General features: G+C 48.4%; 1 protein-coding gene across 7 annotated transcripts in view; it reads right to left on the bottom strand.

The window, feature by feature from the left end:
- The window catches only part of GRIK4 (glutamate ionotropic receptor kainate type subunit 4), a 427,994-nt gene that overhangs the window by 68,585 nt on the left and 346,336 nt on the right, over positions 1-13,073 (bottom strand). For all 7 annotated transcript variants that reach the window (XM_084782224.1, XM_084782226.1, XM_084782227.1 and 4 more), the window contains 2 exons: positions 7,324-7,431; positions 792-995 (listed from right to left, as the gene is read on the bottom strand). In XM_084782224.1, the coding sequence (XP_084638350.1) occupies positions 792-995; positions 7,324-7,431 (312 nt within the window). The remainder of the gene's footprint in view (positions 1-791; positions 996-7,323; positions 7,432-13,073) is intronic.

Raw genomic sequence — 13,073 nt, forward strand, 5'->3', positions numbered from 1 at the left:
CTAGAGAGGAAACAAGGGTTCAAGCTCACAGAAAGACCAAGACCTGTTCTCTCTGCATTTGGTCCTCATTACCTGTCCCAGTCATTAAAATTCAACCGTAGAAACATGGACAGTGAATTAGCAACGATTTCATTAATTTTTACTGTTGTTGATAGTGTCTGCAAGGAAAACAAGATTTTATTTCCCTAGAAGAACTTTCTAAGCCCTTGCTCTAACCTGACAGGAGACTGGCATTCTATGGCGCTCACCTGAATTCTAATCAAGTCACCCACTTACCTTGAAAACCAACAGCACATACAAGTGCATGTTGGCTCTTGGTCTGTAAACAGACATTAATAATGGGGGAAATACCACAAAAAAATAACAAATTAACCACGACTGTGAGCCACACCCCGATACCTCAGCCTTAGTTCCGAATGTTACCGAGTTCCCCTTTACAGCTCCCACACATCAAAGTCAGCTGATGTGGGTGTCCTCTGCTTTCCCAGGGCCTGTTCAAGCTTTGACTAGGGAGTGTCAATGAGCGACAAAACCACCACAGCAAACAAATAAAACACAGGGAGCACCTAAAAATAGAATCCCAAAACCCAAATCCAAATTGCTCCTGGAGAAGGAATCATAGCAGTCATTTTCACCACTTAGCTAAAGATTTCTGAAATGGATAGACACACATAAGTATGACTGACCAGGTAAGTGACGCAGAGAGCACATACCATGCCTCCATTACTCCCCCCGCCACCCGCCACCCGCCACCACACACACAGACAAGGACAGACCATTGGACTCCTTACCCGAGCAATCAGCTCCCCAACCATGCCTGTCCAGGTGCCGTTGGCCTCAGGCACACCGTACACGCCATCCCCGACAAGGCGGATCTTGTAGTTGAACCGTAGGATCTCAGCCAACTCCTTGAGCATGTCGACACAGAAGCCCTCGTAGCGGTCATTGCCTTCCATCTCCTGGTGGTTCCCCTTCAGCATTAAGTACGGGTTTTCCTGCAGCAAAACTGGGCAGCTGTCATTCTCATCTTAGCCCTGGTGTTGCAGCCAGGTGGGATGGGGAGGGCTGGGCACAGGAGGTCGGGGACTTGGTGGGGTAGAAGGAGGGATGTAGCTTGGGTAGCAGGCAGCCTTAGAGGTGGTGATTAGCTGCCCTCTACCCACCCTAAGGTGCTCCTTCAAGGTCATCTCATATCAGAAATACAGGAGTCCCGCTGCATAAGGCCATGACGAGACCCCTTTACACTGTTGGAAGTCATCATCTGTCCTCACTCCCAACCCCGTTTTGCCTTTTATGCACAGACCTATTGCTAAGGAATACAAAGATACTTCCAGGAAAACAGGCTAAGTAAGAATACAGACATGATGAGTGGATAAAGAAAATATGATGCTTAGCCATAAAGCAGAATGAGCTCCTGTCATTTTCAAAAAAGAAAATAGAAAAAGAAAAGCTAGAACTTGAGGTTTAACATGTTAAGAAATAACTCCAACTCAGAAAGAAATGTTGACGTATATATTGCTGACAAACCAGGTGTCCTGCACACACCTTTCATTCCAGCACGCAGGAGGTGGAGGCAGGCAGATCTCTGTGGAGGTCAAGGTCCACCTGGTCTACATAGCAAGACCTTGTGCCAAAGTTTAAAAGGACCATGAGCATAAGCGAACAGCTGTACTGCAAGGCAGCGAGCACTGGGAAGCAGGCGGGCCACACCGGTGAGATGTCTAGAGAAAGTGCCACAGTGAAGGGAGATTTACACTGGGCTCTCGTAGAGAGATACGGAAACACTTGTAGGCCAAAAGGTGGGGACTGGGCCATTATAGGCCAGGGAAGGGCATGTTCAGATACAATTCCATGGGGGAGGGGTGCAGCTCATTGGAGACCCACTGGGGGGTCTCCAGGTAGTTGGAATATGGGTTGTACCAAAAGGGCTTGGAAGAGAAATAGAGGGAGATGAACAAGGCTCAACATGGGCCTGAATATGGGGGGAGGAAATTGTACATGAGATGATGTAGTCGAGGAGCATCTTGGACTTGGAAGTCATAAAACTGTGATTAAAAAAAAAAAACTAAGTGCTGACAGGGAATACTTAGGTCATGGACAGGTTTTGTCTTGATATGTGACAGAACCCTGAGCACACATGGCTCACCCTAGACTGGAAAGAGCTAGAAGAATACAAAGTCCCAGGAAGGTCAGCTCCATGCCTGGCTGTGTGTCGGGTGCAGAGAACAGGGGGTCCTAAGATCCTTGGCATCTGCATAGGTGACTGATGATGGTGTCACATTGGCCAGGTGCGGCAGGAAAGAAGAACTAGGGCATGCTGGGTTTGAGATGGTGGAAGGCTACACGGGGTGGGGGTGGGGGTGGGGGGCGAGACCAGCAGAGATTAAACATGCTGGTGAGGACAAGGCAGGCCAATGGCTTGGAGGCATGGAGAATGTGGGTCACTATGGGGAGGAACTGGTGCAGGACAGGCTAAGAGTGATGGGCGGCCACACCTTCAACGGAACCTAGAAAGGATGAAAAGAGAAGAGTGGCCATGCTGCATAACAGCACCAGCAAACAGAGGCTAAAAATGAGGGGTGCAGGGGCCCGAAGGTCCAGGGGAAGGAGCCTGAAGAAGGAGAATATGGCCTTCCTCATCCAAAAAAAGGAGCAGGGCTCGGAGACACTGCTGGGTCCTTGTCACAAGACCTTTCCGAGCAGGCATGAAAGGTTTGTGGCACTCCAAGAATTAGGACATAAATGCATAGAGAAGTACACAGACCAAATGGAGAAGGTGGGAGGTGGACGAATCAGGCTAGCCTCCCTCACAAAGGGCCTCTCAACCTTGAAGTCAGACCTTCCCTCCAAGCTGCAGTTCCCTTCCACAAAGAACAGGGTGGGAGGGTCCCCGGGCATGGGCCATCTGTAATGTATTGTTGGATGATAGTGGTGCTAGGCAGTGTGGTGATAACCTCCTTTTAAGATGCGAGGTGATGACAGTTAGGTGACAAGGAACCCCTGCAAATTAGGGAGGCTGGAGAAGGCATAACAGGAGGGGGGTCACCCATGGGCCCCGGATTCCAGGAAGCAGTGAGTGGAGACAGAGTTGGGAAGGGACTTGGGGTGTGGTGCAGGAGCAGATACAGAGAAGGGGCAAACTGGTGCCAGCCTGAGTTGTGCAGGGGGCAGGTAAAGAGCAAAGGCTCAACGCGTGTGCGGAGAGTGGGTCCTGGCAGAACTGCACGGGGGGGGGGGGGGGTCAGGTGTGGCAGGGAGAGAGCAAGATGCACAGAGGGGTTAGGCAGGCTCCACCACAGAAACAGCTGAGCATCCCAGCAGAGGGACGCGCTGCAATGCTGAGCCGCTGTGCTGAAGCCAGAGGGATGGAGGACCAGACCCTGGGATGGAGAGAGTAGTTTGAACATCACAGAGAGGGAATGTCACATCGGGGGCAGGTTGTGTGTCACGGGTGTGAAGGTGGTGTGGGGCTCGACTTGTGATCAAGTCCACTGTCGTGACGAGCCAAGTTAGTCTCCTTGCCCACCACACAGGCTGTCCTCAGCTCCAGAAGCTCCCCACGGTCCATTCATCTCCATCCCATCTTCTGTCGGACCTAACTCATCATGACCTTGGAGTCACATTGCTTCTGACACCAATGCATTTATTAGAATTAGCTCCATGCTTGGGCCAAGGCGGCTATGAAAACCATCCAGCACTTCCTCTTCGCACTCCAAGGCTGTGCGGCTCCCACGGGTGGTATGAGTGGGGTTTGAGGCCATCCCTTCTCTTTTACTGTCACATCCCTGATGACTGCTGATTATGAGTGAGAAGGGCCTCTCAGTCCTGTGGACAGCACATGGCTGAGGGTTTCAACACTAGGACCGGAGTAGTTTTTTTTTTTTTAAGTTATTCTAAGAAATGTCACGAAATTCTCCTTTCTCATATTCTACTCTCAAGTTCACTTGAAATCTACTGTCATGTTCAAAGTAAACGTTCACAAGGCTGATCTTGGAAGGGAGAGGCGTTAGTCAGCCAAAGGATCAGCAGGCCTGGGGCTCATTGGCACTTTGGAAAATGAGAGAGGCTGAGCACAGGCTTGTCCTCAGCAAGGGTGCTGGGAGAACCCAGGGTGACAATACAGCTATGTGTTTAACATGGCACCCAGGACAGAAAATGTGGTCTGAAGATGGTTGTTGTAGCTAACCCCAAGTGTCCCTGGGAGGAGTGAGACACTGTAGCTATGTCACTCAGGAGCACTGATTGCAGGGGCACATCGGGCTTGAATTAGCACCTTTGTTTCTAGTAAGAGTTTCTGGTTTGGATGGGCCACCTCAGCTACCTCTGCACAGGAAACTGACTCTGGTTTCCTTTGAACTAGCCTCACACAGGAGTACCCTCCCAGCACAGACATCTCAAGAATCCCTATGTTGATATGGATACATGTACATAGGTGTACACACACACACACACACACACACACACACACACACACACACACACACACACACACACACATCAGAGCAACTTTCCCATCTGAGAACATGACCTTCCGGCTTCAATATAGTAGAAGCCTCTAGCATAGTCAGATTCCAGATGTGAGGCGGCAGGAAGCACGACCTAGCAGGTTTGCTGCCTCCTATCCCAACTTGGCTTTTAAAGAATTGCTCAAAACTCTTTCCTCGAATTCTGTCCAAAGACATTCTCACACTCAGACTCTAATTATTCGGTTCCTGTTTGTGTCAGGCACCCCAATATTTGAGGCATTCCCATTCAGGAAGGGGCTGTGGGGAGTCAAATAATCATGGGAAGATATGTCTGGTCAGAGTGCATAGGAAGAGACAGGGACAGAAAAGGCAGGAGTCAGCCCAGGGGAGACTCCAGGGGAGAGACAAGTTTTGAGCTAGGGATGAGGCAGCTAGAGAGGAGGGAACAGTTCGCCATCGTGGAGGTATGGGGCCCGTGAGGAACCCTGGGTCCCAGGACTGCATGCAGAGGTGCTTGCTAAGTGGTTATTTGAACACAATGGGCTTAGAGTCCAAGCTAAGGAATTAAGGGGAGGCAGGAAGAAATTACAGGACAGCTATGAGTGTAGTGAGGAGTTGGACTTGGCAAGTGGGAAGGGTGCGTGGGAGGATGCCACCCGTGACTGGGCACAAGGAAGCATAGGAGGGGGCTGAACTCTAGACTACGTGGCTGTGAGACTGAAAGAAGGCAAGTTCCCAAAGGTAGAAAAGACAGCTGGAGGGAGGGCCCAGTGGTCACGCCTTGAGCTACATCTCCCACCAACCAGCTTAGCCATGTTGTCCCCAGTTCTCAGCTGGATAGGGGACATCACTTCTCTCTAATCTTCCTGGCATTCTAAGTGGCTCAGGTGAGCAGAGATGGAGCTGGGAGCTGGCGAGGCTGAAAGCTGGAAGTCTGCATTGCCCTCCCTTCTCTCCAGCTGTTTCCTGGCAATGGGTTTGGGGATGCGGTGGGTCCCTCTTCCCCTGTGTCTTGTCTCCACTCAGATTCTATCCCCTTAAGGAGGCCACCTCTGACCACTTGGGAGCTGACACTGCCCTCCGTTCCTCTCAGCCTTCCTTCTAATGCAGTGTTTGACTTGAGGTTAAGCATCCCTAACGCAAACGCCAAGCCTGAGCTACTTCAAAATCTGAAACATTTCTGAGTGCTGACAGGACCCTACCAGGTGTTTCAGAGTCTAGAATTTCTTATTAGAGATGTCCAACTAGCAACATCTAGGAAAATATTCTCAAACCTGAAAACCATTCTGAAATTGAAATATTTTGGGTCCAAAGCATTTCAAATATGTTGGGCTCAATCTTTGTTGACGTTTTATTACCTGCCTCATAGTCCATACTAAAACAGAAGCTCCCGACAGACAGGGAATCTTGTGTTTGGTTCATTGATGTTTCCCGAGTATCTTAAAGAGCGCCAAGCACATAGAAACGCCCAATAAATAGCCCGTGGGTGAACAAATGAAAATATTCGGGGGGCTCCTCTCGAAATGAAGGGAGCAGTGAATGGTCAAGCATACAAGAACCTAAGCACTGTGGACTCGGGGTTCCCCATTACGCTCTCCCTTTCCCAACCCATGCCCATTCTCAGGAAAGCCCTCGCTTTCCAGCATTTTCTAAGCACCTAGCAATGCTCTTTGTTCTCCTTTCCCTCTGTGACCACTTCCAGTCTTTCATAGTCCACCGCAAATGTTGCTTTCTCAGCCTTTGCTGCCCTCCCCGTGGCTCCTTCCTCCACAACCCAGGGCTCTAGCTTCCCGCCTCCCTCCTGGCTTTTTGCCAGGTAATCCCAGCCCAGCCTTCCTGGGCTTTAGGAGTTCCTGAAAGTAACAATGGAGGACTATAGGCTCCTTTTTATTTTCTCAAAAAAAAAAAAAAAAAAAGCCCAAGAGAAATAGACATGTCTGCAGACTTTGTACCTCTGTCTAGTAGGGGCTAGACTGTGCAGCTAGCCTATACATTGCCTCTGCTTTGAGCTGAAAGATTATCAGCATGGCTGTGTGGGGTGGGAGAAAATGCCCTTTTGATTAGTTAAAATCAAAGTGGGGAGGAACAAAGTAATTATTGCTGAACATGTAGTTGGCTTGATTGACAGATCTCTGAATCATGAGATCTTCAGGGCTCAGGGTGATGGTAACACCTTGGCTGTGTGTACTTGACTGAGCCCATCGGCTGAATGATAACTTCTTTGAAGATACGGACCAGTACATACTCATCTTTGGTTTCTAGGAGTGAGCATAGTGCCAGACACACATCAGGGGGCAGAGTTGGGAGGTGATTATTGGTAATTACTGAATAGAAAAGAATCAAGCAGAAGGGCAGATGGTCTGTGGGCTTATAGGTTCATTGAGAACACTCTTGTCACAGTGAAGGGAAGAGAAGGGAAAGGCCACAGAAACCCACAGACACGCAGATGTCCACTTGAGGGTGCGACAGGGGAGGAGCTAGTTTTGAACACAGCAGCTACCAAGCAAAGTGGGCTGCTGGGAAAGCGATTCGTCCGTCATCCAGCTTGTCCCACCTGTGTCAGAAGGTCCCATTTCTAGGGTTTCAAAACAGCTTTCCTAGGCACCCAGATCCCCCGGGGAGAGGCATCTGCATACTGTGGACTCTCTCCCCCCTGCCCCAGCTGCTCAGGACCTCATCAGATATCATTTCCATACGAAGCAGCAACGGGAGTGCAATTTCTCCATCATAAATTGGCCTCTGAGCTGTGATTAGCATTTCCATCTTCTGTTTCCTGGGAAGCACATGAGCAAGAGCTTCGGGAGAAGCACACCCCCCCTTAGGAGTTGCAGCTGGAGGCCCGAGAAACCCCGCTTACCAGGATGGTGGTGACGACCAGGGTGGTGTTGAAGAGGCTGTCAGAGATATTGGAGGCGTAGAGGCGGCTGTCCATGCTGAGGCCCTCTGCCACATGCCACTGGCCAATCTGAGGAGACCAAGGGGGAAAGGATGAGAAGGCTTGAGGAAGGGACAGATTGGGCTGCAGTTTGCTGGACTTGAGAGCAACAGAGGGCAGCGCTCTGCTATAACGGGGGTTGGGGGGAGAGGACGGAGGAGCAATATGGAGGAAGAGTAGACTGGACCAGAACTCAGGTACATGATACAAGATTGAGGGTCTTGAGGGAAGAGGGATGAAGAAAGAAAGGATCAGAGACTTGGAGGAGATGCGAGAGGCGAATGGAGAAATTAAGTTAGGACTGTAGCATTGTGCAGAGAAGTTGTCAGCAGAGGAGGAGAAACAACAGAGAATTGCGTTATGGTCAAGCAGGGCTGGGACACAGGCCTCTTTTGCTTTGGCCACCTTCGGTAAAGTCAATGATCTAGGTGAGATTAAGAATGGCAGCATGTATGTTTGTACACTTAAAAACTGGTTAAGAAGGAAAAAATGGTAGCTTATGTCTACACTTGCAAGGTGGAGGCAGAAGGATTGCTTTAGGTTTGAAGTTCACTTCGGCTACCTGGTGAGTTAGGTCAAGGATAGCCTGGGCTACATAGTTGAGACTCTATCTCAAAAAATAAACAAAAATGTGATTAAGAGGACAGCTACAAGGTGCGAAGAAACTGGTGTGTACTAGGCCTTTACTGGAAGCTTGCCGAGGGCTGGGAGTGTACCTCAGTGGCACAGCGCTCATCTTGTGTGAAGACGCCTTGTGTTCAATGCTTGCTACTGGGAAGCCCAAATGAAATCACATGACTACAGGGGCAGAAACCTGAATGCCTGTGTAATAGTTAAGCATGTGGCTGAGTGAGTAAGTCAGAAGAGTAAGTCAAGTCATAGTCTCCGCATTCCGCCACCTCACTATGACGTTCCTCTGGCACCTTGGCTCTTTCAGCTAGAATTGGAAATGTTCCTTTTCCTGCTCAGAACCCACAGATCATGCACACACTAGTTTGATACGGCAGTCCTCACTCTAACCAGGAGCCTAAAACTCACTGTACAGCCTCAGTGAGATTTTGGAGCTCCTAGGCCTGCGTCCCAGAAACTTCTGGTGAGGATGGATATAACCTGGCACTCCATAAATGATATTTTTCCTTCTATTTTTTTAACTGTATTTTTAAATTGTCTTTTATTTTGTAATTATTGTGGTTTTTAAAAAAAAACCGTTTACATAGAGGGCTGGGAGATTGCTCTATTGCTACAGAGCTCTGAGTCTGGATCTCTAGCATACATATTAAAAAATAAAAAATCCAGGCATGGCAGTGTGCCCCTTTAATCACAATCCTGGGAAGGCTAAGGTGGAAGGATCTCAGAGGCTAGCTGACCAGTTCCAGGCTCAGTGAGAGTCCCTGAATAAAAAAAAATAATAAGGTGGAAAGAGCTAAAAGAAGACACCCTAAGCAGACATCTAGCCACCCAAACAGGTGCACACACACACACACACACACACACACACACACACACACACACACACACACACACACGTATACATATGCTTATAATACATTCATACATACATGCACAAATATGATATAACCTCTTCATCATGTTCGGTTGGCTTCAAACTTATGGCAATCCTCCTGCCTTGACTTTGCAAATGTTAGCAAGAGCTACCATGCTTTCTTAACCAACGTTTGAGTATATATTTATAATGCTGTGGGCTACTCCATCATCCTGGCAATCTCTAGGGGATCCGATGGAACAGAACGCTGTTTATAATAGACCTTACACTACACAAATATATTACAAACAAACAATACAGAATACAAGGATATAAAAGTCTATGAATAATGCATACATATACAATACACATATATTTGATCTCAATATAACTCTGCTGGCTAGACTCCAGACTAGTCACTTCTGTTGTTGAGTAGCTGGGGTTTGTACCCATGAAAGATAGCTAATGGTTTCCTGCGTACCCAGAGATGCACAGGGCCACCTCTTCTGAATATCCAGAGATGCACATGGCTGGCTTTCCTAGGTACCAGCAGCAGCTTTCCTGGAGAACTCCCATGTACCCTGCAATTGTCCCCTGTTGCTGTCCCCTGGAGCTGGCCTTTGGGTTTGCCTTCAGATGCTTCAACCACAATGAAGACTTGGCTCCCTCTTGCCCTCATCCTTACCTCCTGGAATAAGAGGGCTCAGAGGCACAATAAGGAGATGCCAGCAACCTGCCTTTACGCTTTGGAGAGGGTGGCCCAAGCAAAGGGAAGGCCACACCCAGGGCCATCTTGGGCCACCAGCTGGAATATCTGATGGCCTTCCAAGACTGGGCATGAACCCATGGGTCATGACAGGTGAGCCTTACTGGTGGCAAAAGGTTGAACAGCAAAAGCTCCTCTCCATCCCCCTGGAAAGATGCCATCAGAAAGGAGAAAGCTTTCTCCACCTCTGCAAAGGCACGGCAGTTTTACGTACACTTTGTGCTTTATCTTATGTACCATAAGAGATCCCACCCAACTTGTCTGAGGACCACAGGCCATTAGCTAAGAGGCCTAAACCCTAAACCTTGTGCTTCTAAACCCCAGATGAATCTTCCCATGGAAGCCTGCAGAGCTCTGTTTTCTGAACCTCTGAGGCACATTTTTACTTCCTGGTGCATCTCCCCCAACAATGTTGTGGATGCTCAGACCCCAGCACCTTGCTCCTGGCAGGGAACTGCAGGGAATGCCGCTGTTTTCCTATCTGCACTTTGTTCTTGCTGGGCAGAACACAAATGAGCTTTACTGTGGCCTCTGGAGCTCCTGTTTTCTCTCAAAGAGACATGTCAGATGACATCATTGCCTAGTGATGATTGTGCTGTGAGATTTCCAAACAGAGGGGGGGTGGGTAATAATTATGGGACACCTGTTGTGTCAAATATGCCAGTCTATCACCTCTTTGAATTCTCACATCATGCTTTGGAGGCTTCATGGTGTTTCTATTTTATTAATGAAAAAATGTGCTCAGATGGGCTTAATGGCTCATCTCCTAAAGTCACAGCTGGTAGCTCTGGCATGGGTTCGAATCTAGAGCCAGATCCTAAGTCTTTGATCTTTTCCAACTCTGTTGATGTCTTTTAGAGTGAGGGCACTAGTGTGTATGTTTTTTTTTTTTTTATCTGAGTAAACTAGACTAACTGGAAGTGGCCTTAAGAGCCCCTCAGCCACTCAATATGGACTTTAGAAACACAACTTTCTTCTCCTTGGTCTTGACACCCCATAAATTCAGTAGAACTCTCTCTCTCTCCTCTGTTTTCCTGCCTTCGATATGTATAGAATTGGCTCCCCGTAGTCTGCTAGGCTGGGAAGAACTCCTCTTGGAAAGGAGGAACATAAAACTGAGCAGGCTGGATGCCAGGCTGCTCAGGACAAGACGGAACTCTCTAGCAGCCTATTGTCACCCTGGACTCATACTTCATACCAGCAAGGCCACCTGCTCGAAGCCTCCCCAGCTCTTCAGCCCGACCCAAGCAACAAACGTGGTCCCTACAACATCTACGGGTAGAAAAGAATTTTCCATAGCCAGATATGACAGCCTCAGCAATGGACTCTCCAAGGCTTCACCTCTGGGGACCTGGCAAATAGACTAATTAGCCCCTGAGCTCCAGTCAGGAAATGAGTCTCCCACCCACTCTCATATTAGCCTCAAGAAATTATTAGACCCATCAGCTCCAACAAAGTGGCGTGGCTGCTATTAGCTCCAGCAACCTAATTGCAGAAAGACAGAGCTGGTAGAGCCAGGTGCCCTGGGATACAGGCTAATTGCCCCACCCACTGGGTACCATCCATGTCACACATTTGCAGGGGTGGGCAGGAGATGTCACTCTCTCATCACAACATTTGTGCCTCTAACTGCAGCCAAACAAATTCCCTCACTCCACCTTGTCGACACTCTCCCCCTCCCAAGTCTTTCTTCAGACACAGCTGGTTTGCCCACACGCACAGGCTTCAGTTCACTTCAGATCACACTTCTGCCTCTGCTTTGTCCTGCCTGCTCTGTGCTTTCACCGTTTTAGAGGCCGTGGGGTTGCAATGGAGGGAGGGAGAGAAAGCATGCATCTGGGTAGGGCCACAGCTAGCTCTTATTTTATAGCATCTTAGGGAAGAAGACCTACATCATCTGGGCTGATGTGGTCCAGCCTGTGCACAGCTGAGAATGCAGTGCTGATACTGGACTTCAGCATCTTTTGGTCCTTGAGCATAGAGCACCATCTGCACCCTCCAGGTGGTGGCCCCAGTGCAGGAGGACGTTCTTTTACACCGGCTTCTCCACTTATATATGGTGTGATCTCGTGTAAGTTATTTATGCCTCAGAGTCTCTCTCCCTATCTGTAGGATGGGGATTAAGGTAGGACTTGCTGCCTCAAAGGGATTTTTAAAGCTTAGTTCAAGTACTGTGTTAGCATCCATTAGAGTGCCATTGTTTGGGCCAGAAGGCACAGTCTCTTCTGTGCTCTCCAAAGAGCTCCACGCTGCAATCTTAGCTTATTAGACAGATTAGGCATGTGCCACCAACTTCAGCTTTCAGACCAGCAGTGCTGCCGTGAGAAACTTAGGAAGCTGAGGAATAGGATGAACAATCTGGGCTGTAGCAGCCCTGTGAGATGTTCTGACTCTTGGCTGTATTGTTGCAGAGTACAAAGAACAATTAAGTGACAAACAGGACACAGGGACTGACTGGGGCACCGAGATTCACAGCCATGGGGCAACCCATACCACTGAGGGGTTATTTCAAAGCTGGCTCTCCTGGAATAAAAGGCCCCAATTCTTAGCCCAATTCTTTTTGGTGTCAATATTTCCAGTCAGTGTCATGGCTCATACCGCGCACAGAGCCAGGAAGCCATGTACAGTGGGCTCTCCACAGCTAAAACGCGCTGGTTTTACCATGTAACAGATGCCGACTCTGCCAACAGCCTCCAGGCTGGGCACTCAGGTGCACAATACCCTCATCTCACTCTATCAGAAAACGAGTTCAAGACCTGGTAAGGCAGTATATCCGAGCCACAGAATGGGTAAGTAGGGAAATTATGACACTAAATAAGAGGCAGCTGATGCTTGATTGTGATCACAGCTGTGAAAACAAACGTTCACATAGGTATGTGGCACACATCTATAATCCCAGTACTTGGGTGCCTGAGGCAGGAGGATCACTGAAAGTTCAAGGGCTTTCCTGGACTACATGGTGAGTTCAAGGCCAACCTGGGCTATTTGTTGAGACCTCCATCTCAAGTTCAAAACAAACAAACAAAGAAGTAGATGTGTAGTCTTTCTAAGTATTGACTCCAAAGCTATTGAAAGAAACATTTTCTGATGGAATTGCTTAGACAAACATGAAAACTTAAGCAAATATAACTAACATTGGATAGAAAGTATCATTTACCCCAACTCCCCTAAGGATACAGATCAATATAAATTCATAATTTTCTTGTTCCTTTAGGCACCCAATTTTGCAGGTCCTGATTATATGTTCAAAAGTATTATTTCCTTCATAAGGGTTTCTGCAGGCTCTTCTGTTGTCTTAGCTGAGTGAGCATTACCTTAAAGTGCGAAATTGTCATTAAGAGGCTGGTTTAGACACTGTGTTGTGAATGGACTGCTGCCACAGAATTACTGCAGTGTGCTGGCCATTTGTGTTTCTTTACCATT

The sequence above is a fragment of the Acomys minous genome (genome assembly GCF_964271855.1).
Source record: "Acomys minous genome assembly, chromosome: 5".
Taxonomy (NCBI): Eukaryota; Metazoa; Chordata; class Mammalia; order Rodentia; family Muridae; genus Acomys; species Acomys minous.